This window comes from Muntiacus reevesi, chromosome 20, assembly GCF_963930625.1.
Source record: "Muntiacus reevesi chromosome 20, mMunRee1.1, whole genome shotgun sequence".
NCBI classification, from domain to species: domain Eukaryota; kingdom Metazoa; phylum Chordata; class Mammalia; order Artiodactyla; family Cervidae; genus Muntiacus; species Muntiacus reevesi.
Genome location: NC_089268.1, coordinates 18,288,413 through 18,314,125, shown reverse-complemented (window position 1 = coordinate 18,314,125; position 25,713 = coordinate 18,288,413). Strand labels below are relative to the sequence as shown.

General features: G+C 42.4%; 1 protein-coding gene and 1 long non-coding RNA gene across 6 annotated transcripts; one reads left to right on the top strand and one right to left on the bottom strand.

The window, feature by feature from the left end:
- LOC136151518 (uncharacterized) lies at positions 1–14,951 on the top strand. 4 transcript variants are annotated; one of them, XR_010660058.1, is made up of 4 exons: positions 1–254; positions 10,774–10,890; positions 11,148–11,274; positions 12,910–14,951. It is a non-coding gene; the product is annotated as an uncharacterized lncRNA (long non-coding RNA). The 4 variants fall into 4 exon arrangements; XR_010660059.1 differs by lacking the exon at positions 1–254 and adding an exon at positions 856–1,461; XR_010660056.1 differs by lacking the exon at positions 1–254 and adding an exon at positions 856–1,792.
- A 130-nt stretch (positions 14,952–15,081) lies between these two features.
- On the bottom strand, positions 15,082–20,081 carry RPL7L1 (ribosomal protein L7 like 1). 2 transcript variants are annotated; one of them, XM_065912714.1, is made up of 7 exons: positions 19,783–20,081; positions 18,785–18,893; positions 17,992–18,152; positions 17,053–17,190; positions 16,283–16,392; positions 15,933–16,147; positions 15,082–15,518 (listed from the first exon to the last, which is right to left on the bottom strand). In XM_065912714.1, exons 1-6 carry the CDS (start codon positions 19,821–19,823, stop codon positions 15,939–15,941), a joined length of 768 nt encoding a protein of 255 aa, XP_065768786.1. In that variant the 5' UTR covers positions 19,824–20,081; the 3' UTR covers positions 15,082–15,518; positions 15,933–15,938. The 2 variants fall into 2 exon arrangements, with proteins under 2 accessions (XP_065768786.1, XP_065768785.1); XM_065912713.1 differs by having other exon boundaries at positions 17,992–18,155; positions 19,783–20,076.
- Positions 20,082–25,713: the final 5,632 nt, after the last annotated feature.

Genomic DNA, 25,713 nt, shown 5'->3' with positions numbered 1-25,713 from the left:
TGTAGCCCTCCTAGCCTGCCTTCATCTTCACCCCTCCACTCTGAACGCCAGGAATAGTCTCCACCGCAGGACGTGGGGGGAGAGTCGCGAGGCTCTGCCGGGGCGTCGCTTGTTCCCAGTTCTCCTGAGGCCAGCGAAGACATCGCCTCCGTCATTTTTTGTATGGCACTGCTGGGCCCGGGATGGAAGTTATCCCCGCACCCCATCACGCGCCACGTGTCTACGCAGTAGTCTCAGCCTGTGCGTGAACGCAGGTGAGTTGCCCGGGCGTCTGTGCAAACTAGGGTCTTTTTGCTTGTATCGGCGTGTGCGCATACAATTCCGTTCTGTGCAAGCCTTCCCGGCTTATAAAGCATTCTATGTCAGGGGCTCTGGGTCGAGCTAAGGGCTCTATGTGTGAGTAAAGCGTTTCGGCGCGGAGCTTGACCCCCTGCTCTCTGGGCCTCTTGGTACGGTCTGCGCCCCCCTTCACTTCCTCCGGCGGTGGTTGCGCCCATCCAACCCGGAAGCGCCCAGGCTCCGAGCCCGCCATGGAGCCTCCTGGCTGTCGGAGCGAGTCTGGCCCGGCTCCCTCGCCCGCGGAGTCAGCGCCGGCCTCCGTGACACTTGCGCAGCTCCTGCAGCTGGTCCAGGGGGGCCAGGAGCTCCCCGGCCTGGAGAGGCGCCAGGTCGCGGCGACCCTTGACAAACCCACGGCGTCCCGACTCCCGCGGAGACCCAAGCCCTGGGAGGCCGCACGCTCCGCGGAGCACCCAGCGCCACAGTTCCAGACTGGGGACGGTGGGCAGAGGAGCCCCCTGGAGGAGCCTGGCTCGGCCGTTTCTGAGGCTCGAGGTCCTTTGCAGCAGTGAATGAAAATTTTTGCTGCCCTGTCGACAAAGGACGCTGCAGCCACCCATCCGCCAGTACTGCAGCCCCAAGGGACAACCCCCAGAATGAAGGAAATTGGCCTGACTACTACTGAGCCCTCAGCCACCGCAGACACTCCCAACCGTGCACCCCGAGGTGCCTGCGGATAGGAAAGAATAAGATACTGGCCTTGGATAGCTAAGGTTCATAGCAAAGGAATGATTTTAGTGAGCCCGGACTCTTATAACTTCCTATGCATGAGAAAAGCTAAACTCTTTAACGTGAGCTGTCTGGTTTTCTTTAATCTTCTGATGGTCTGACTACCCGATTTTGTTGCAAAACTCTTGTATATCCTACACAGCAGTCCCTCAGAGCTATGTGAGGCTGCCTCCTGGGTTTGAGTTCTCAGTCTGCCAAATAAAACTATTTTCCACTTTTAGGTTTTGCTTTTTTTTTTTTTTCCCTTCCAGTCCACAGTTTTGATGACCACTGAGGGAACCCAGAGAAGACTTCTTTCCTTCGCCTGATCTCTACGGGGAAATAGAGCCTTGGTACTAGCAGAGTCTTCTTGTGCCCATCCACCTCCTCCTCGTAGAGTTCAGACGAATTTGGGTGAGGCTCTCCTTGTTCTCGGATCTCCTGATTTTTGATGGATTATCCCGAATTTTGATTGGCAATGTCTAAGAGGTACCTGGCTCTGCAATTCAAAGATATTGGGGAGTGACCTCCCTAGTTGAAAGATACTAGAGGAGCTCTGTTGAAAGACACGGAAGAAAGTACCCTCCAGCTGAAAGATACAGAGGGAGCTTGGTTGAAAGACACTGGGATTTGCCCAGTAGAAAAGATAAGGAGTCTGGGCTGAATGTTTCAGTAAGAGGCTGACCCGAGGCCTTCCTCAAATTGGATACCTTAAAAAGAATTTTTTGGGATAAAAGATTTAAAGGTAAATCTTATCCCCGAGAAATTCACCTTTAAAATGGGGAATAGAAAAAAAAAAAAGGAAATAGATTCTCTCAAACAAAAATGAGGGACATCAGAAAACCCACCTCAGACTAACACTCCAGCCAGATTTGTGAATGTACAGAGTTCATACTTGCGAATACCTACTTAATTGGGAATTAAAGGAAATCCCACCCTGAAAATGACTTAAGTCAGGGCTCTTTTATTGACTATGCAGTTAAGTTAGAAAAAGCCAGCTTGATAGAAAAACATCTTATCTGAATTCTGACCTTAAACAAAAGCCCTTGTAGGGGGAACTTGCATTTCTCTGTGTCTTTGAGATGTAAATATTCTACCTCATCTTTTTCAGGCCTTTTGTGTTTTGAGAACTTGGTCTCTGCCATCCAGAAGGTGCACATATGGTGTACACTTGGCAGACCAGTCATACAGACTAGGATTCTGAGCAGTCTTTTGTCTGACTACCAACTCTGACGGGATCTTTGCCATATATATGTATTTTTTAATTGGGGAATAGCTGCTTTACAATACTGTGTTGGTTTCTGCCATCCATCAACGTGAATCAGCCACAGGTATACATATGTCCCCTCCCTCCGGAGCCTCCTTCCCTTCTCCCACCCATCTAGGCTGTCACAGAGCGCTGGGTTGATCTCCCTGTGTCACACACGAGATTCCCACTCGGTATCTGTTTTCCATACGGTACTGTATATGTTTCCATGCTCTTCTCTCAATTCATCCCACCCTCTCCTTTACTGTGTCCACGTGTCTGCTCTGTCTGTCTGCTGCTCCATTGCTGCCCTGTAAATAGGTTTTCAGTACCATCTTTCTAGATTCCATATGCATGTGTTAATACACAGTATTTGTCTTTCTCCTTCTGACTTACTTCACTCTGTATAGTATGATCTAGGTTCACCCACCTCATTAGGGCTGACTCGAGTATGTTCTTTTTTATAGCTAACTAATATTCCATTGTATATATGTACCACAATTTCTGTATCCATTCATGTGTCGATGGACTTTCAGTTGCTTCCATGTCCTAGCTATTGTAAAAAGTGCTACCATGAAATATTGGGGTATAGGTGTCTCAATTATGGTTTTCTCAGGGTATATATATGCCCAGTAGTGGAGTTGTTGGGTCAAATGGTAGTTCTATTTCTAGTTTTTTAAGAAATCTTCATACTGTTCTCCATAGTGGCTGTGTCAATTTTCATTCCCAGCAACAGTACAAGAGGGTTCCCTTTTCTCTACATTCTCTCCAGCATTTGCTGTTTGTGGATTTTTTAATGATGGCCATTCTTACTGGTGTGGGGTGATACCTCATTGTAGCTTTGATTTGCATTTCTCTAATAATGAGCAATGTTGAGCATCTTTTCATGTGTTTGTTGGCCATCTTTATGTGTCCTTTGGAGAAATGTCTGTTTAGGTCTTGCACCCATTTTTTTTTTTTCTTCTGGTATTGAGCTGCATGAGCTGCTTGTATATTTTGGAAACTGACCCTTTGTTAGTTGTTTTGTTTGCAATTATTTTCTCCCATTCTGAGGGTTGTCTTTCAATCTTGTTTATTGTCTCCTTTGCTGTGCAGAAACTTTTAAGTTGCATTTGTTTACTTTTGTTTTTATTTTCACTACTCTAGGAGGTGAGTCAAAGAGGATCTTGCTGTGATGTATGTCGTTGTATGTCAAAGAGTATACCTCCTATGTTTTCCTCTAAGGCTTTTTGCCATCTTAACTTTTGTGGTGGCAGCTGGTACCACAAAGGCCTTTCCTTTCCTAGACAATTTTTGGGGAATATACTTTCTGGGTCTTGTTTAGGTGGCATCTTCACACACTCTTGTAGGGAATGCCTCTTGCATCTTACTGGTTTGAGTCACTATTAAGATACCTCTCATTAATGGCCAGATGATGGACCCTTTAAATTGGAGAAACTCTAATGGTAAAATTTTAGAGAGCTTTCATTATAAACACTGTTTTATTGGTATCTGTGAGGAGAAAGGAAAGTGGGAAAAAATAGGATGGTTAACCTAAGAACTCCCTTAGTGTAAAACAAACAAGGTTTGGAAAGCCTTCTTGTGGCCTCTTCTTCCCCTCAGTGGGTCTTATAGATGATAATAAAAACATTGGAATAATTAATTAGGTTGACTAACAGGAAAACAAAAAACTGAAGGGAAAGTCTACAGACTTCCCCCAACAAGGTGGAGATTTTAAGGTGACGGTCCCAAATGGATAAAGAAATCTTTAGATGGTTACTTGAAAGTGGGATAAATAAAACAGACGTTAACAGGATTAAATCAAAAGTTTGATAAAACACTACCTAAGGTTGGATGGGCCAAAGGGACCCACTAGTGGTCTTCAACTTTAAAGAGTACCAAACAAATCCACTCTATTTACCCCAGTTAAAACATATATTTAAATGGCTGAAAAAAAAAATACACTGAGGTGCCTGACCAACAATTATTTGGGGTGACAGGCTAATTAATTAAGTTAAAAGATTGACAAAAGGGCCTGAATCCCTTACTCGACTGGGGACTCCAGAGCCCCAGTATAAAAATACAAAGTAGGTAAAATGGTCGGGGGAAATGAAGAGCTATAGAATTCTTGTAAGACCAAAACTTGTTGATTGGGTCCTAATGAAAATTAAAGTTAAAGGTATAAAAGTTGATAGAATTGAGATGAAAGTTAACAAAAACTGTTTTATTTACATAGGCTTTATATTTGATAGTTACATCTCTTTTGCTTAATTATATTGTGGAATAGACATGTTTTGCTAGGGAATGCTTCCCTTGCTTGATATTATAAGAAGGGGCATATATATCTACCCCTCAGGAAATATTAAACATGCTAAAGGAAATCTGAGGATTATCTGAGCCCATGCCATATAAAGAAAGAACCTGAGAATTCATATTCAGGAGCTAATAAGAGATTTTGCTCTGGGCCTAACCTATGCACTCAAAAAGAGAGCCTTTCTTGAATGCCTTTTGCAAGATTTTGTTATTTTAGTTGCTAAGTTAAGTCCAACTCTTTGCAACCCCATGGGCTGTAGCCTGCTAGGCTCTTCTGTCCATGGGATTTACCAGGCAGTGGATTGCCATTTCCTTCTCCAGGGGATCTTCCCCATCCAGGGATGGAACCCATGTCTCTGTATTTGCAGGCGGATTCTCTGAGCCACCAGAAAAGTTTTTGAAGGCATGATAAATTAAACCCTAAACTTCTAGAACACAGAACTCTGAAATTTAGAAATCTTTTCAAATCAATCTTTTAATATTATTTAGGTGACTAATCAGTTTTTGGGAATTTAAAAGTTTTTGCTCACAAGTCTTGATAAATCAGAAATGTAAATACAACCCACAAGAGAAAAAAAAAAAACCCCACAAGAACCTGAAACTCTGAAACTGAGCCTAATTGACTCAGAAAGAACCTGAAACCAAGGAGGAAAAAAGGAAAAGGTGGCATTTTTAAACTTAAACAGTTGCAAAGCACCCGCCACCAAAATCTAATTCATAGCCTCCTTAAGGGTTTATCAAGATCGAATACAAATCTTAAAAGTCTTTTCCACAAATAATAAAGCCTTTGTCATCTTAGCAAGCAAATTTAATTTACTCCCAACTTATTTATGAACTAGTAAGCTTATATTGTAATAACTGATTCATAACTAAGTTTTAAAGTGAAACTATGAGATCTCTAGTTTGTTTATGTGTCCATGTGTATGTTAGTAAGAGACATTATTATGTCTCTACCTCTAGGAAATATTAAAATTAAATTTTAAAAAGAGCTCTATATAATTGACTTAAAAGTAAGATGTTATAAACTAAATATTTCTAAATATGAAAAAAACTGGCCAGAATGAATTTCAGGTTTACATGATCTAAGAAATATTCAATATTAATGTCTCATTAAAAAATGTTTTATTGACATATCATTACTTATGAAGTGTTAAGTTTCAGGTGTTAGTGAATGAAGCACAGTGGTTCAGTTTATATACATATATATATATACACATACAAATAGATATATTTTTTCTTTCTCAGACTCTTTTCCGATAAGGGAAAAGAAAATATTGAGTATAGTTCTCTGTGCTATGCAGTAGGTCCTTTTTGGTTATCTATTTTATATATAGTATAAAATCTGATGTTAAAAGTAGCTTAAGCTTGCTGGCTTAACCCATATAGACATGACTGACTTTATTGTACCTAGGTTTACTAAAGGTCAGTAGATTCATGTTTCTGTTATGGTGTGTAAACAACACATTTACTTGGTATGGCAGTATTTTTTATAAGTTGCAAAATAAAGGTAACTATGATGAGAGTTTCAGGGAACTCTTTTAGAAGTAATTACATCTTGGCTATGTCTGTCTAAAAGTTTCTCCAGAGTTTTCGTAACTTGAGTTTTGCTAAGTTAACTGAGGAGAATGTATTGAACTTCCACATTATTTCAAATAAGAAAATGCTGATACATTAATTGCTAAACAGGTCTACCACTTTTCTTCTTAGGAGAAGAAATCTAAGGGTTTATTAGAAACATATCTTGTACCACATTGAGGAAAGAAATCATGGTATATGTTTCTAAAGGTTTTGGAATATTCCAATCAGGGAAGGCTAATGTGACAATTTATAACTACTTGCTGCTTGTTGGTTTTTGCTAGTGATTAAGGGTTTTTAAAAAACAAGTTTATTTATTATTTATTTGGATGCCCCAGGTCTTCATTGGGGCATGTGGGATCTATTCCCTGACCGGGGATCGAGCTTTGGTGAGTGCAGTCTTAGCCACTGGACCACCAGGGAAATCCTGAGATTAAGATTTATAATGGTTAAAGTTGTAGTATGTAATTAGAACTGCTAAAGATAATAAGGGAACTATTTCAGTATGCAAGGGAAGTAGGATGTGTGTTTTCAGCAAAAGAAGGTATGAGGAATGGAAATACATTTTATTAAGGGGAAAGAATGATTCTCTACAGCTGGTTATTTTTGGATTAAAAAAATGGACAAATTAATACAAATACAAAAAGTTGTAGAAGATTTGTTTAAAAAAAAAGTCATGAAAAAGTTTTATACATGGGCAGGCTCAGATTAGATAAATTAGGTAAATGTATAATGTTATTAAAAGTAGGCTGGTGCAAGCTTGGATTTGATTTTGTCTGTTAAGAGAATGAAGTTTTCTTGATATACTGCTTTTGGTAACCGATTGTGTGAAGTTTTTTTAAGTGTTCTGCTTTTTGTTGCTTTTTAAAAAAATTTTTGTCACTTTGGTTAAGCGAGTATTATTTTACAGTGACCTATGATCCTATTTGAAACGGTTAGTTGCTCAGTCGTGTCTGATTCTTTGTAACCTCGTGGACTGTAGCCCTCGGGGCTCCTCTGTCCATGAGATTCTCCAGGCCAGAATACTGGCGGGGTAGACATTCTCTTCTCCAGGGGATTCCTAATCAAGGGATTGAACCTGGGTCTCCTGCATTGACAGGCAGATTCTTTACTATCTGAGCCACCAGGGAAGCCTGTGATCCTATTTGACCAAGTGTTAATATTTTTGACAAATTTCCCAAATATCAAACTTTAAGGTTCATTTTCCTCTGGTTAAGTCTGGGATGTTTCAGATGAACCGTAAGGCATCCTAATTAGCCTAGTAGGCTAATTAGGCTTATTTGATATGTTCCATTACTTAAGAAACATTGTCAAATGATTGGAGATGAACCCAAGGTTATATTATATGGATAAATGTTATATTCCAAGTTTTATATGAATTTTCTAAAATTCTGATATGCTTTGGCATAATGTTATTAGTCATAATTCTAGTTATTAAAATGTTATATGTCACAGAAATATCCAAATTTCTTGCCAGTTGCATTGCAATCAGATCTTTAAACATGCCATTTAAGTTATCATTTGTTGACAGTCATAGTTTTACTCTTATGCTTCTAGAAAATGAAAATCTTTTAAAAAATTAATAAAAAGGAATTTTGACAAATGTAAGTTCTGATAACTTTTAGATCATACCACTGAACTGGGTAAGAAATTATAAAACTCTAATGGAAAACCTGAGTACTTCATCCAGATCATCAGAAATTAATTACATAGGACTGAATGAACTGGTAAATAAACATTATTTATAATTTTATGAGTTTTTCTGCAAAATGCTGGCTTTAAATCTTTATTTTCCAGAAAAACCTTTCCTCTGATGTTGATAAAGTGTACCTTTATAAAGATGAAACATTTATCTTTTTCTCTCTACCTAATGCTCTCAGAATTTGGCTTATCCAGCTAGGTCTCCTGTGGACATGATGGCTTATTAAAACCAAATTACAAGTAGTTACAGGCTTCCCTGGTGGCTCAGATGGTAAGGGATCTGCTTGCAACACAGGAGACCTGGGTTCAAGCCCTGGGTCAGGAAGATCCCCTGGAGAAAGGAATGGCTACCCACTCCAGTATTCTTGCCTGGACAGTTCCATGAACAAAGGAGGCTGGTGGACAACATTTCATGGGTCACAATAAGTCAGACATGACTGAGTGACTAACATGTTCACTTTCATACTAATCACTGTTTTAATTTGTTCTTTGTTTTCAGATTGTTTATGGTTTGTGTGTCTCTCTGTTGTACTGTGATCTTATTAATGTTACTAGCTCTATTACTTATCCCAGCTAGTTTATAAGACTGTCCCTTGCATTACTCAATGTGTAACCAGGTCTCTAACAAAATTAATGATGGCTAAACATCTCGAGGAAATAGATCAATGATCGTAATAGTGTGATTCTAGATACAGGAAGAAGCAACAATGAAAAACCTTTCCTCGATCATAATAAGACTAGTAAGACAAAGGATCCAGAGAATTTTAGATTGTCAACAGGGCCTGCTCCAAGAAAACTTCTCAACACATTGAGTACCTTATCAACAGAATCTTGGCCTGATCTAGGAATGAGACTTCCTAGCACCATGGGACCATGTTGGTCTTGAAATGTCTCCCAAATGTTGGTCGAATTTTATTACTAAGGGGAAGCACTGTAGACGAAAAATGTTGCCTGCCATATCAACAAACAAAAGGGGCTGTGGCCATCAAACTATCAGCTGCTACAACTGCCTCTGATGGTGAGCCCTGAGGGAACTCAGGATGGGAAAGAACAGGATGCTGGTCCTGGATAGCTAAGGTGCATATCAAAGGAATGGTTTCAGTAAGCCCAAACTCTTGCATCTTCCCATACATAGAAAAGTATTAAATTCGTAAATTGAGATGTTTGGATTTTCTTTAACGGTAATCTTTTGATGTTCTGACTACCTGATTTTTATTGCAAAACTCCTGAATATTCTGGCTCCTTCCTTTCCTCTTTGGAGCAGTCTCTCGGAGCTGTCTGAGAGGCTGCTTCCCAGGCTTGATTGCTCAGAACATTCACCAAATAAAACAATTCTCCAATTTAAAAGTTGTGTGTTTTTCTGAGATCTGGAGGGAATGACCATGTCCAACATAGACTCAGACCTGTACTGGCCACTCTGCTCTTCTTCCTTTGTGCTTTCACCCCTACCTATCAGCCTCCTGGGAGCATCACTGCAGTGGTTTTGCATTTGTATCTTTGGCCTGGGAGCCTCAGTTTAAAAAATTATCTTTTTAGACTCTGTTTCAGTCCTTATATAGATTGAAACAAATCTCATAACTTTACTACTTGCAGTGCATAGATATGTTTTCATTTTTTAATGCTACTTAGGAAACACTAAATGGTTCTGACCCACTGGGAATGATTTCTTAGGAGTGTAGATGTCAGTGTTTATCTCCTGGTTTAATTTATACATGGTGGTTGTGGAAGTGAATTTGGGATCCAAGTGGCATTTTGATTTCAGATAACCATTCTCCAGATAGGCAGTGTAAAAAAAAGGTCTGATGAGAAAACTTGGCCCTCGAATGACAATGAATGAAATCTCAAAGCATAAAAAGAACCAGTCAATAACATCCCCTAGAACCCTAAGCTCTGAGAACCAGCTGGGTCAGGCAAAGGGGCTAGAGGGTCTAGAGCTGAGGAAAAGCTTTAACTACCTTTTAATGTCAGTCTGTTTAAATCAGCTACTTGGCACACTGTACCTACTCTTGCTTCCTGAAACTAGGTTTTTTTTTGTTCTACCTACACCTAGAACATATCTGGTTCATGACTCATGAACCTATATTAGCACACATTAATTAAAAGGACTAACTTTTCTCAGAAATAAGGATAGTCCCACAATTTGTTCAAGGAATGGTATATATTATGGTATACAATACAGAGGAGCATAATTTTTTTAAAACCTCCTTTAAAATAATACTCAACTATGACAGGCAGATGGGCAAGACTATATTAGTTCCATTTTATAGGCAAGAGTAGGAACATTCCCGTATTTAGTATAAGATCTGGGATATAAACCCTGGGCTTCCACACTCACAACTGCTCTTTTCTCATGACTTTGATACATTATTTTAAATAAATCTGACTTCACAGTGCTTTATAGTATAAGATTAACATTTATTCCTGGCAGGTTAACTCTTGAGCCAATTAACTGTGAAATAAAATTCATATTTTATGGCAAGAGAAGAAAAATTTTAACAAAAAAATCTCTGCCCTTTTGCCTCCTCTCTCCCTCTACTGTGCACTATGTATCTGCATTTTGCATCAATCAAAACCTTCCCTACCGGTTGAAAACCTTCCCCATCAGTCAAAACTGCCACTCAACAGTAAAGAGCAACATTCTCCTAAAACAACTCCTTAAAGGTAATATTCCTTCTTGATAAGAGGTCATTTGGTGCTCAGATCTGGATTATGTAAGTTGTCAATAGAATGCCATTTAATGTACAGCCCTGTGTCTCAAAAAACTTATATAACTTGACTTCTTATGGGCATAATGGTTCTCAGAGCTTTCTGTGATGTTCTTCTGGATTATAATTCTCAAATTTGGCTCAAATAAAAGCTTAAGATTCTCTCTTAGATTTATTTTTCATTTCATTAACATATGCTTGGTATAGTCGACAGGCTGTCAGAGATTCCTGCCAGAGGCTACCTGGGGTCTACTCAGAACCAGCGCTTGGTACTGGCATGGGCCCATTGAGCCCTACCAGCTTCTCAACACTCCTCAGTTCTTGGTAAGTTTTCCTGATACTCAGATCTCATTGTTTGGGTGTTGATCCTAAAATTTTTATTTCAGCTGGTTTTAAGACTTGCTGTCTTTGGGGCACTGGTGCATTTCCTAGGCACCTAGGGGGTCTGGGCAAGAGGACCAGGGAAATGTGTGCCTGGGTTTTGTCAAATTTGGCTTAAATTGAAAAAAAAAAAGAGTTGATATATGGTCTAAACAAAATTTTACTAGTGAAATCCGAGGCTGAATTTTTCATCTCCAAAGAATAAAGGGACATTTTGCTCCTTCGATTTACAAGATACTCATAGATGACAGATCTCCCTGAAGTGTTGAAGGATCAGTTTCCATGACCTGTAGCAGTCCCATAAGGAAACCCCACCATGATCATTAAGTAAGTACTGCTTATCTGGGGGCATGACAGAGGCTGATTGCCTAGTGCTTCAAGCACTCATGATCGTGTCATTGAGAGAAACTGAGCCACCTAAAAGAATTCAAACCAGGGAATTTCTGGATGGTCCAGTGGCTAGGACTTGGTGCTTTCACTAAACTCCAGCAAACTGTGTGGTGGGGCAAAAGTAATAATAATAGTAATAATAACTCCAGATCTTGGTAACTAGAAATTAAACCAAATTAAATGACAAGAATTCATTTGCTATCCAGGTCATTTCAAATAGGATGAAATCCCAGAACATTAAACTGTTGGGGAGGTCTAAGTTCTTAAGAGAGGAAAATTAACACATAAGTTTGTCAATCAGGAAATGCCAATTTCACAGTAGTTTACAATTACTTGCTTCTTGGTTTTCACTAGAGATTTTTTTTTTTTTTTTTTTTTTTTTTTTGGTGGCCATACTATGCATGTCAGGTGGATCTTAGTTCTTTGACTAATAATCAAACCTGTGCCCCCTGCAGTGGAAGCTCAGAGTCTTAACCACTGGACAACCAGGGAAATCCCGAGATTTAAGGTTTTAAGGTTAAGAAATATAAGGGAGACATTTCAGGATGCAAGGAAGGTAGGATGTGTGTTTTCAACAAAGAAAAGTATAAGGAATGAAAATGCATTTGGTTAAAGGGGAAAAAAAAGGTGGTGTCCTAGAGCTGGTTGTTTCTTTATAGGTAGAGAAAGTTGTGGAGGTTTGTGGAAAACGACACTGTGAGAGTTTTGTGTAAGGTCAAGACTGGCTAAGACTGAACTTAATTAAGAAAAAGTTTTAAAGTGGTACAAAACCTGAATTTGGCCTTCTAAGAAGGCAAATTTTTCTTAAAATATTGAACTGCTTTTGTTACTAGATTATGAGTTTGTGTTTGAGTGACCTGAATTTGCCCTTGAGATCTTTCATTGTCACTTTGGTTAAGTGAGTGGGAATTGTTTCACAGTGACCTGTGATTCTGTTTGACCAAGTGTTTTAAAACTTTTTGATACTTTTGACAACCTTTCCAAGGATCAAATTCTAAGTGAAGTTTGTTTGACCTCTCTAGCTAACTTTGAGGTTTTTCTAAATTGTCCCTGGAGCACCTCAAAATACTTTTCTCCCCATCTCAGAAAGAGGAATATTAAACTGATTAGACTTACTTGGTATGTTAAATAAGAAGCATTGTTAAACAAGTGGTGATAAAACTTCTTAGGTTGTCATATGGGTAAACATTTTTAATAGATATATACTAGAAATTATAAGGAACTCCTAAAATTCTGGTATGACCTGGTGATATCAGGCATAGATTTAGTGTATGTCACAGCAGTACAGCAGTTGCAATGTAATCAGTCTTTAACCTTGACTTTTAAAGTTTTTGTCATGTATAGCTAACTATATGGTCAATTAACCACTTATTTGGTAGAAATGAGGGTAATTTTAGAAAAAGATTGTTTCAGTGAACATTCTAGCTTTGTTAATTGAAGTATTTACTAAGACTCACTTCCCAGATAGCTCCTTTTAAGTTTAGTTATTAAAAGGACAGTTTTTGAAGTCTATCACAGTAATCTAACTTTGGGGTTTTTTTGTGTTTGTGTGTGTGTTTATTTGGGGTATAGTTGCTTTACAACAGTAATCCAACGTTGGATGAGATTGGATTCACCATCACGTGCAACCAGAACATTATTCATACTGGAAAAGACATGGGGATAAAGGATTCCTTAAAGCCATTTTAGAAGACCTTCCCTGAATGAACTGAAACTCCTGTTTTTGACACCTGACTTTGACTAAGACCAGCACTACCAGACCATGATAAGACATCCGAACTAAGACAGATGACCCAAGATTCTGGACCAGACTTGTATACTATTTTGACAATTGCTCTTGGTTTTGCTTAGGAACCAAATGTATTTCTTGGGCTCAAACACATGCAGGTTCAAAAACTAATTATTTTAAGACAGCCCAGCACTGCACGCTGTTACACTGCCAGTATCTGAGACCCTTAACCAGCCGGTTAACAACGCCTCTCTGCCATCTTGTTGTTGTGTCGTCACTAGGTTGTGTTCAACTCTGCAACCACGTGGACTATAGCGCACCAGGCTCCTCTGCCCAGGGGATTTTTCAGGCAAGAATACTGGAGTGGGTTGCCATTTTCTTCTCCGGGGGGATGCGTTGGCAGGGATTCTTTACCGCTGAGCCACCAGGGAAGCCCTAATGGTTGTGGCACATAGGCTCAGTTGCTCCACAGCGTGTGGGATCTTCCCAGACCAGGGATTGAATCCCTGTCTCCTGCACTGGCAGGTGGATTCTTTCTGTAATATATAATCCTTTACATTAGTGGCTGGTAGTTCCTACTAGGACCCAGTCAAGTTTTGGTACAAGTTTATGACCTTAGCTCTCCCCAGGATGGTTAGGGGGATGCACAATGAAGTTTCCCCCGGGCTCAAGGGTACTTACAGGCAGCCCGGGAAATAGTCCTTGCCATTATGTCTGCCTTCAGCCTATGTCTGCCTTCAGCACAGGCACACTGGTTTCTGTTTTCCAGTGATAGGACCATGTGGCCATGGTATTTGTTCCCTCATCTTAAGACCCATGAAGAGGCAAATTCCTGCTCTGAAGTTCAGATGTTTGACTTGAAACTAGGCCACATCTATAGTTTTCTATAAAATAATGGACATACACAATGTACATGCAAGGAAATTTAGCTCAAGTCCCTTACTGGACAATCTAGAATTGGCTGTCAGTTCCTGACGAACACTCTTGCTAGCATAACCCTCCAGAGAACCGGGCTATCAGGACTTGGCATCAAGGGACCCGATGGCACTGAAGCAGGCAAGCAGCCACCCTTGCTTTGAGGGACCAAACACTTCATCACCTAACACTGTCAAAAGATTAAAGATTGACAGAGGGAAACTGTGAAGTACATACCTTATGGCAAGACTTAAATGTTTTATTTGGCTGAGCCAGGTCTTCTACATGGGATCTTCCATCTTTGCAGCATACAAGCAAACTTAAGACATTTGGGATCTAGTTCCCTGACTAGGGATTGAACCCTGGCCCCCTGCATTGAAAGCATGGAGTTTTAGCCACTGGACTAAGGAAATCTCCAAGAAATCTTCCCTTTGGCCTTCTCTCCTGCCACTGTGCATTGTCTATCTAGCTGCATTATGCACTGACCAAACTTTCCTCATTGGCAGAAATTTCCACTCAACCATAAAGAGCAATATTCTCCTAAGACAAGCCTTTAAAGCTTATGTAACTGTGTCTTCACTTCTAATAGGCAAAACAGTTCTTAGAGCTTTCTGAAATGCTCAAGAGTTATGATTCTTAAATTTCACTTGAATAAAATTTTCCACTTCTTTTTAGATTGACTGATTCATGGCACAGGGGCTCAGCATTCTACCATATGGTAGGGAACATCCACTTGGCTTGAAAGGGAAAAGAACCCCCTGGTAAGCTTTGGGCTTCCCACAGGGCACAGAACCAGAGGAGGCTGCAAGATCAGAGCCGGTGTGCCCAGTCCTGATAGTGCAGGGCTTCCTCACAGAAGGTACCTGGATCCCTGGGAAGGACCTACAAATACCCTAACTTCAAAGAAAAAACTGGAGTGTATGTTTTTCTGGTAAAGGGCCCCTCTCACAGATCCAAGAGTAGGTTAAAATCCTGAGCTAGAGAAAAGCACTAAGCCAGCTGCAATGATAAGGCGGCACTGGATATACCTAGAGCCAGCCCGAGAGCTTGCCAAGCTGTCGCTGAAGTTAGAACATGAACTCACGGGATAGACAACCAGGTACTGTTTTTATGTGCTTTTACATTTTAATTTCAAGTTCTAATTTAATTCTAACTTCAAGTTCTTCCAAAAACAAGGCCCCAGGAAACCCCAGGTTCAACATGCTCCTGGGCTTGGTCCACTGCTGTCTTGTATTCATAGGTAAGTGTCCATTCACCAACAGTAAAGCCCAGGACAGACGTGATAAAAGAGGACTTCCTCCTTCATGGCATCAGTCCTCTGCTGGTTTTAGAGGTGGACAGTGGTCATCACAGAAAACACACAGGAACTTTTCCTTGGAATTGAGGTGGGATGCAGTGCCTGCTGTGAACATCTCCATGTTTCCTCTCCTCCAGTTTCTGAAGATACATTCTAGCAGAAAACAATCTTCCTTGAAGATACTGAGTGACAATTCCATAAAACAAAAACACATGCTTCCAGTGCACTGTTTTCAGGTACCTGAGGAAGAAAAAACCACTTCATTAATACAAATGTACTGTAACCCTAACCTAAGCGTTAACCACAACAATAAAAGTCAGTTTTGAAGGATTAAGATGCCTTCAACAGAGGTGATGGTTTACACCTTCATATCCTTTTTGAAATCAGTTTTTATTCTCTCCATCTCCAGCTAAACGAACACAGCAACACAGAAGGCTTTGTGGTCATTCAAGTGTTTTCTATCCTGTACCTCTCACAGCCCCATATCCTAACTAGGCATTCACTGTTTCAATATCTCCATCCATTTAATTTGTGAGTACCAGCCACCTCCCACCCAAAATTATTCTCATACACTTGCAAATGCAAGATGATCTTTTAGGGGGCAAGGCCTGGCCCATTGAGAGCCCACCAAGGGGCAGTTTCAACCCCACCTACCTGGGTTCAGTTCAGCTGCCGGATGAGCTGATTGATGCGTTCACCTCGATAGCCCGGCGTGCCCACTTCCTTGAGGAAGCCCACTCTGTTCTTCGTAGCGTGACGGGCCACTGAGAGTTGGAAAGGGCGCAGGAACCTTGAGATTGCCTGGAAATTCTTCCCCGGGAAGGCAATTTCGTGAATGAGGTCTTCCAAGCAAATGACATCAAACTTCCCTAAGAAACATAAGATTCAGATTCCTGTATTTAGCACTTGCCCAGAAACATACCACGAGGCTCTGATATGCCAGAGCTCAGCACTCTGGCCAATTTTGGGGACCCTTTCTGCTGACTCCTCAGACGCTCACTCACCCAGGTGCTCCTCAATAACTGTGTTGTCTGTCAGAGGGATGACTTTGTTCTTGACCTTCGCTTGTCCACGTTTCAAGATGAGTTCCCGAACAGACTTCAGATTTGGAAATCTACGAGAGGCAGAATGAAGCTCGATCATAGCGCCACCCCGCCCCTGGCAGGCTGCAGTATGCTGGCAGCACAGCCCTGTAGCCTGGCTAAGGAGTCTCCCAACCCCTTCCCCAGGACTGTCCCCAACACACTGCAGCTGGGACACTTGGGAAGCATACACCCAAAGGAGGTGAATAAAACCCATGCAGCCCCGACTATGTAATTAGAAATTTACAGATACAAACGCTCGCCAGGTAAAGATGTTTATTTCCCAGCAAAAATAAAAGTCTTGGCTTCTAATCTAGGACTTTGGCCTTATGTGACCCCTATTCAAGAGTTTGAAAAAGTGTGAAATGAAATCCAAGTCTTTTTTGGGGTTTTGATGTTTGAAGGAATACTACCCTAGCTCTGCTTAATCTCTTATCTTACTCAGCCTTAACCTACAGCTGACCAAGCCCTACCATAGCCCTGTTCAAACCGTTATGAGCTGTACCAGGAAGCCCTGCTCTACCTGCTCCATGTTCCAAGACTCTTAAGGCCAGCAGTTGACCCCTGATGGCTGTGGTCGCGGCAGAACATTCCCCTGACCAACAACGTTAAGTGCTGGAGAACAGTACCCTGTGTGTCCCAATGTTCTCCAGTATAATGTAATGTGAGTTCACACAAAAAACCATACTCACCCCCAGGTCACATAAGGCTCCACGATACGAAGCGTCTTTATGGTTTTAGGGGTCACTTTCACAAAGACGCCACTGAAAATCTTATTCAGGCGAAGTCTGGCAATGGTCCTTTGCACCACTGAACTCACCCCATTAATCCTGAAATCAATAGCAAAGTCAGGCTCTGCCCAGCAAGCACCAGGAAGTGTGTGCCACTAATGGGCACCCAGAGGGCAGGACACAGAGTGTGACTTACAGAGTTCAGCTGAGTGGGCAACAGCTGTGTAAACAGGCCATCTACCATGCTATGTGGGCCCTGCCTGAGGTGCTACAGGAACGGAAATGCCCCTGGACTTGTACAGGGAGAGTGTCCTAAACCACCACAGATCACACTGTGGCCCCGTGTCCGAACATCCAGCCCTTTGCCTTCATAGCAATTAGTGTATTTACATGTCTGCTTACTTAATGGCAGTCTCCCCAATATATTTATGTATTTTTTGGCTGTGCTGTGTGGCATGTGGGATTCTTGGTTCCCCCACCAGGGATCAAATCTACCCTCCTGCAATGGAAGTGCAGAGTCTTAACCACCGGACCACAAGAAAAGTCCCAATCTCCCAAATCTTTTTTTTTTTTTTTAACCTGGATAACTTTAGTAGAAGTCTTTATTGAATTTGTTACAGTACTGCTTCTGTTGTATGTTTTGGTTTTTTGGGTACAAGGGAGGTGGAATCTTAGTTCCACTGATCAAACCCACACCCCCTGCATTGGAAGGTGAAGTCTTAACCACTGGACCTCTGGGGAAGTCCTCCAGTCTCCCTAATTTTGAAGACAAAATCTGTTTTGCTTAGCTCAGAAATCCTAGCACAACTTGCCTGAAGGGCTTAAATCTCGTCTCCCTAAAAAGGCTCTAAAGCTGAACCAATAATTTCCCCAGCTCATGGAATCCACCAAGTCCCCTACCTTTCGATGCGTACAACAAAGGCCAAGGAATGTTTGTCTGGCACTTCCAAGGCATGAGGTTTCACTTTTAGCCGTCTGAGTCGCACTCTGTCCCGAAGTTGCCGCCAGGAATCATGTACAAACCATTCTAGTCGCTTAAACTTGACTTGTTTTCCTTTCCTCTGCTACAGAGAAGGTAGGCCATCATCACAATTTTTTTGCCTCTGGAGTCATCTTTTTCTTTCACAACGGTAATTCACTAGTCACTATTAGATAGAGTTTATCTCCCCTATGCTCTGGAACGGGGCACAAACAAACATCCTCCGTTTTTATTTTTTAAAATTTCTTTTAACTTATTTTCTGGCTATATCTCAGCATGCAGGATCTTAGTTCCCTGACCAGGGATTGAACCCGTGCCCCCTGCAATAGAAGGGAGGATTCTTAGCCACTGGAATGCTATGGACGCCCCCTCTATTCTTATATAATGAAAAAACAAGATCGACAAGAAAGAAGTGGAGAAAACTTGGGAACTATTGGGAAAAGTCCCTGATAAACAAAAAAGGCAATTTACATGCTGTCAATGTTTACCATCAAGTGTTTAGGGACCCTAACACTGTGTTAGGCATCATAAACTGCCTCCAAAATGTATTTCTCCAAAATCATGTAGCAAATAGCAAAAATTGTACAAAATTGGTACATTATACCTTGCATAACCCAACCGATGGGGGAAGGGGCCATCGGAACCAAGTCTACTTCAACACGTGCTGGATACAACTCAAACTCTAATTCCCTCCACCTGGTTCCCCACCATTACCTCCTTCCTTTGCAAAAGCGCCTGTTTTGCCTGGGTGGCTTTGAGGGCCTGATAAGCCTTCCTCTTTTTCAGGAGATTCTCTGGAACCAAAGGGATCTTTCTTCTTGGTCTGATACAGAAAATGGAGACCAGCGATAGTACTTAAGAAACAAATATGCACCGGATTTCCAAAAGATATCCCGGGCCTAGGGGAACACTATCTTCAAATTTGTAAGGGCTATGGCCCTTCCGAAATCTGTGGTTTCTAACGCTAGCCCTCAAAATGGACCTCTCACATTTCCTAGGACCCAAAGCCTTAATACGGAGAAGTCAATGGCACCCCACTCCAGTACTCTTGCCTGGAAAATCCCATGGATGGAGGAGCCTGGTAGGCTGCGGTCATGGGGTCGCTAAGAGTGGGACACGACTGAGTGACTTCACTTTGACTTTTCACTTTCACACACTGGAGAAGGAATTGGCAACCCACTCCAGTGTTCTTGCCTGGAGAATCCCAGGGATGGGGGAGCCTGGTGGGCTGCCGTCTATGGGATCACACAGAGTCGGACACGACTGACGTGACTTAGCAGCAGCAGCAAAGCCTTAATAAGTCACGAACCCCACAGCCACTGGTCCTCATATACTTCAACGGAGCTTCTACTGCCACGACTTTAAAAACACTATGAGCGATGAGATTCCGCCCCGTGGAGTTGGGTCGCGTGCAGACCCAGCTACAGAGGTAACACTTAAGCACAGCTGGGAGAACCCAGCCTGCTCTCAGCCCACTGCCCGAAAGTCAATCCTCGCCCCCTTGAGATGACCCGAGCTCCGCGGCGGCCCCCTCCGCCCACCCACACCAATCCCCACGGCGCCTCACTCCTCCCTCTGTAATCGGGAGCCTTTCCTAGTCTCTTCTTTCAGTCCACAGATACCCCTATTTTCCGCCAGCGAGAAATAAACACTGTGGATGGCACCGGATGCTCAAGAAGCCACGCCAGAAATACATCTCCCCAAACACTTACTCTTCCTCCGCCATCTTTCCAGCGCGGCAGCTACTACTCATGCGCAGTTCCAACCCGTAGCGAAGAGAGAGGCATCTCTATGTTTACTTGATCATAGAGACGTCTACTCTAGCTCAAGGCGGGGCGGGCGGGGCGGCCTGGGCCGTTTTAGCAGTAGTAAACCGCTGAGGTTTTGCTAGCCTTGATTCCCGCCAAAAGTTACACAAAGCTTCCTTCGCACTTCTTGGAAGCTTTTCGGAGCCATGTAATCTTCAAGAATCCAGTCCTTTCCATTCCAGGTGAACTCGCTTAGTGCTGGAGGCCGGGATGTAAATAAACAACGAGACGCTTCCCACAATGCACTGACTTCCGGTGGAGGGTGGGCGCTGGGCCTCCGGTTTCCGCCCGTTGCGCTACGCGTCTGCGTGGCTGGGTGGGGAGAGCTGGGTGGGACTACGGCTTTGGCGCTCTCGTGTGGGTAAAGATGAGTAAGAACCGTTTAGGATGGTGGAAAAACGCCGCTGTGATCGCGTCGGCCTGGCTCCATCAGTGGATCTCTGAGCAAATTCTTTGACCCCTGTGTCCCTGTCCCTGAGTTTCTTTTACCCATAGATAGACATAATGGATCTTGCCTTATTACTAGCCTCAGGCGAGTTACATGAACTACTCCATCTAAAACTCAGCACAAAGTCTGGCGCTAAGCGAACTTTAACACTGTGTTGTTACTGGTGCTGAACCGAAAACTAGAAATTTCAACTTACTATCTCAGGATCTTCCCACATACAGCTTTTACCGCCTGGAATATGCTTCCTTCTTTCCTGGTCTTCATAAAACAATGAAAACTCACGTCTTGTCTTTTCTGGAAACCTCACGAGCAGCGTGTCTCAGACATTTATGTGCACAGGAGTTACCCGAGGATGTTGTTAAAATGCATGTTTTTTATTAAAGAAGGGGCGGGAATCAAGACTCTAAATTTTAAACATGCTTCAAAGTGATACGGGTGCTTCAGGTCTGAAAACTACACTTTGACAAGCAAGGTTCTTGAGTAGTTTCTGTCTTGAATTCTATCAGGAAGCTATTATATTTTTAACATCTCTTCCCCATGATACTAGGAGAACAGAGATCATGCCTGCTTTGCTTATCACTGATCTAAGGGTCGTAAGCACAGGTTTTTCAGTCTCAGCACTACTGGAATTTGGGGCCAGAAAATTCTTTGACAGGACAGGGACAGCTGTCCTGTGCATTATAGGATGTCTAGCATCCTCAGTTGTGACAAAAAAATGCTCCAGGCGTTGCCACATGTCTAGCATAGTACATATATTTATCTTTCAAATATATATATATTTTTTATATATATATTTGTGACAAAAAAGAAAAATATATATATATATATATATATATTTGTGACAAAAAAGAAAAAAAAATGCTCCAGGCACTGCCACATGTCTGCACGGCAGCCCACCAGGCTCCCCCATCCCTGGGATTCTCAAGGCAAGAACACTGGAGTGGGTTGCCATTTCCTTCTCTGCCACATGTCTAGCATAGTATATATATTTATCTTTTAAATATATGTATATATATTTATCTTAAGGTCTAAAGCAATGTCATTATTTGACAGCACTTAACAGGTATGGGGGCTTCCCAGGTAGCACTGGTGGTAAAGAGCCGGCCTGCCAATGGAGGAGACATAAGAGACACGGGTTTAATCCCTGGGTTGGGAAGATCCCCTGGAAGAGGGTATGGCAACCCATTCCAGTATTCTTGCCTGGAGAATCCTTATGGACGAGCATCTGGGGGCTGAAGTCCATAGGGTTGTACAGAGCTGGACAGAACTGAAGTGACTTAACAGGCATGCAGGCACACACTTGCAGGCATATCCACAGATATTATCCTGTATTGTTGGCCTTATTGTTTCCCTGAGTAGATTGGGTTCTCTGAAGGCTGAGAACTTGTCCCATACTTCTCTGAATCTTCTACAGCACCTCTCAAAACAATGGACTCCTGCAGGGACTTATTAACCATCTAAGCTCAAAACATCATTTTGGTAAGTGCTATGTAACTATTAATAGTTCAACCATAAAGTGCCATGCACAGAGCTCAGTACCTGATGAATAAATGTCAAACGACAACATGGTCTTCAGAATCAGACTGTGGTGTGAGGCTTATTTTTACTTGCTCTTTCAGCACCTCACCATGTGTCTTACTTTGTGGAAAGGCAGAAACAGAAAGGCCAGAAAACTCTGAAACATCTATTACATAGTAAACAAGAAACAAAGTAAATGTTTTGTGAGTTCCCCTCTACACATAAAAGATAGGTTCTGTGGTACTAAAGTTTCTTTCAGAGGTGTTAGTAATATATAACACCTCTAGCTGAGACTTGGGAGGCCAGGAGTCAGGAGAGGCTTTCCAGGGCCAGCAGATGGTGCTAGCAGAACACTTATTCTCAGACCCAAAGCCATCATTCCACCAGACTGATCCAGCGAAAAAGAGATGGCCTACTTCTCAAGCCTAAAATGTTCACTGACTACATGTTTATAGTGAATTGAGCATATGCCCTGAGCTCTGGGCAAGATAGATTTTTTACTTGAAACAGGTTCCTGAATGAGAATGGGGCATAGCCATATACAGCCTTTAGAATCTGATTCTTTATAGCCAGACCTCATAGGCTTCAGTTTTCTTTTTTTCTTGACCATTTCAGTTGTCCATCATTAGGGAATGGTAAGAACAATTTATGGAAGACTATGCCATTATTGATATATGCAGAGAGGTAGGTCTTTATGTCCTGAAATCTCAGAGGTATTTTTTCTTTTTTGGCCTACTGACCTCCATCCCCTTTTCTCTTGTGGGCTGAGTGAGCTCTCCTTCATCGTGTATAGTCTTTGGAGGGTGGGGCATCAAATCCAAACACACTTGGCCTCCCAATACATCCATTGAAGGGATCTCTGGAACATCTTTTCAACTCCCACCTTCCCATAAGACCCTAACCTTCTCTTCTCCAGATTTTGAATCTTCAATAGAGTGATGGTGGAAGAAACAGACTTAGTCCAGGGTAAGACTTCTAAGGATTTCTATCTCCTAAGGCCTCCTGGAGTTTTCTTATTCCTGTCTTTCTCAAGTCTTCAAGTTCTTTTGTTTTTGGAATTTGACCCCCAAATACTTTATTTAATATTTTTCTGGTTAAGGTTAGAATTTTATTTATTTTTTCTCCATGCTGTTTGGTTTGAGATATTTTAGTTCCCTGGCTAGGGATCAAACCCCTTGGCCCCTGCAGTGGAAGCACAGGGTACTAACTACTGGATTAGCAGAAAATTCCCTTAAGTCTTCAAGCTCTTCAATCTTCCCTTTAATCTTTATCCTTCCTATAAAACTTCTTTATGCTGTTAACTGACCAGAAGGGTTTCTGTTAAGTAAAACCAAAGAATCCTAACTATAAAACTCCCAGACATTTGGCTACATTTGAAAAATCAAGATACAGAATAGAGTAAGAAGGATACACAGGAAAGTGTGAGCAGCCCCAGTGGCTCAGAAGGTAAAGAATCTGCCTGCGATGTGGGAGACCTGGGTTCAATCCCTGGGTTGGGAAGATCCCCTGGAGCAGGACATGGCAACCTGCTCCAGTGTTCTTGCCTGGAGAATCCCCATGGACAGAGGAGCCTGGCGGGCTACAGTCCATGGGGTCGCAGAGTTGGACACGACTGAGCAACTAACAGACACATAGGAAAGTGTTGACGGAGGTTATTTTGGGGAAATGGGAGTAGGGCCTGGAATAGGAGAAAGACTTATACTTTGTGGTGTGCCCTTTGTTTATTACTCATGTATTAGTTTAAGAAAGCACCCTCCGGGTAATTAGATTCTTGTGATTTAGAAACCACTTGCCTATATGTTTGTTTTTTAGGACTCCTTGCAAGGGACTTCCCTGGCGGTCCAGTGGTTAAGACACCAATGCAGGGGCACCGATTAGATTCCCGATGGGGGAACTAGGATCCATAATAAAAAATTCAGAGCCAACATTCTGTGGTTCTCTGAATTGGCTCTGGGATTCCTTTCCTTATATCTGTATTCTGGGATTATTTTGAATCATGCCTTCTCAATAAGGCAAAAGCATCACACCCCACACACCCAAAAGTGGGCCCAACTTGCAATTTCCCATCCACCTCAGACCTCTTTCTTGGATTAGGACCCTCCTTGCAGTCGACTTTGTTTCAGGATTTCCTGCTTGCCTCCTCAGAGAGTGCCATGGGGCCCCCAGGTGAGCCTGGAGTTGGGAAAGACAACATGGACAACAGCTTTAGTCCTGACAAACAGCAAGCAAAGGGACCAAAAGTGAAGGGGGAAAAGGAGAGAACTGGTGGAGGGCAGCAGCCTTCTGAGGGTCGACGGTAGACACAGGAGAGCTGAGGGGGTGGGCAGAGAGTGTGCTGTAGGTAAGACCAAATGCAAAACAGAACCACCCAGACCTCTTGTGAATTATTTTGGGGATAAAGAAACTTTAGCTTTTCCCTTCCACATTCCCTGAAGGCTTCATTTTATACCTTAAAAAGTGGAGGATCAGGACAAGTCTTCCCAGTTGACAGGCAAGAAAGCGAAGGATGACAGTAACTTGCATGAAGATGTTTGATGACAGTTTAGGCAAAGTCCTGGGGCCTGTTCCCAGGTTCTGCTGCTAAAGACACTTGCCATGTCCACCCGCTCCCACCTCCCATTATACCGCTTTCCTCGACCTTCACACATGATTTGCTCCAGCAATGCCTACAAGGAATACAGATCAGGGACTCATGAAGGCCTTTTAACCTGCAGTAGTGTAGATACACACAGGCTATTCACTTTAGCCTGAATGTATCCTTTAGAATCTACCTGATACTCTAAAGGTGCTCCTACAGTTTGTGTGTCTGCTGAACCAGATTTCTCCATATAGTTGACACTGTAAAATTCCTCTATCTTCATTCATACAAAAAGTATCATACTTATTTTTTCTTAAACGTAACTCAGGAAATTGCACTAAGAACCATGGAATTAAGAGGGGGCATGGGAATATAGATCATGGCTCTCTATCAAGTGGAGATCTGGAAAAATTTTAGCCCCGAGTTTCTTTTCTCTTGGAGTGCAGCTATTTATGGACTTGTTTCCTCTCTAACTGAGCTCCTTGAGTACAGACATCACACCGGAGTGATCTGTAGACCCCCAGGGTTTAGCACATTGCCTGCAAACTGCTCCATAGTTTGATACTTAATGCCAGATGCCTGGGAGTCCTCCCTCTGTCTATGAAGCAGAGCCAGAGCTCAGATCCAGTGCCGCAGATATCCTGCCTGAACGATGCTGCTTCTGTGCCCCAAGATGGTAGAGTTTCTTTCCTTTCCCCTCCCATTCCCCCAGTAACTCCCTGGCTACTCTCCCACATCAGGTAGTGCTAGGGCCCCTTTCCTGGGACAGGGCCTCTCGTACACAGGGCTCAGGGCTCTAACCATCCTAAGAGGTTTTTCCTCTGTGCGTGCTCCTGTGCAACACACAGATTTTAGTCCTAACCAAGTAGCCAGATGATCCTCTTTATTCATGGGGCACACCCACTGCAAATGGGCAGAGGAGGGGCAAGCGTGTCATGTTGGACACATATCTGTCCTTAGCAAGGGGAGAAGCTCGACAGCAGGACACCACTGCAGAAGACACTAAGGGATCCATCCACTGATGTCATTATTCTAACTTCTGTTGAGATATAGGAGAATGACTTCCTCTTTATATATTGATTACTGAGGAATCTTGATATCCCAACTGCTACCACCTAATGGTGGGGGTGGGGAAGGTAGCCATTAAACCATAAAATAAGGAGGCTACGTATAAATTCTAGGCCCCAAAGAAAAAGGTAAGCAGTCTTAGACCCTTACTCCATGAAGTTTCCACTCTGGTAGTTTTCCTGACCATTTTGGTAAAGTTACACTTGGGAGGGAGACCAGGAAT

Coding starts and splice junctions, on each gene's coding strand:
- RPL7L1 (XM_065912713.1), bottom strand. CDS start 19,823: ATGAGTAGTAGCTGCCGCGCTGGAAAGATGGCGGAGGAAGA. Junction 18,894..19,782: donor GGAAAGATGGCGGAGGAAGA/GTAAGTGTTTGG, acceptor TTTCTGTATCAG/ACCAAGAAGAAAGATCCCTT. Junction 16,148..16,282: donor AGTTATTGAGGAGCACCTGG/GTGAGTGAGCGT, acceptor TATGTTTCTTAG/GGAAGTTTGATGTCATTTGC.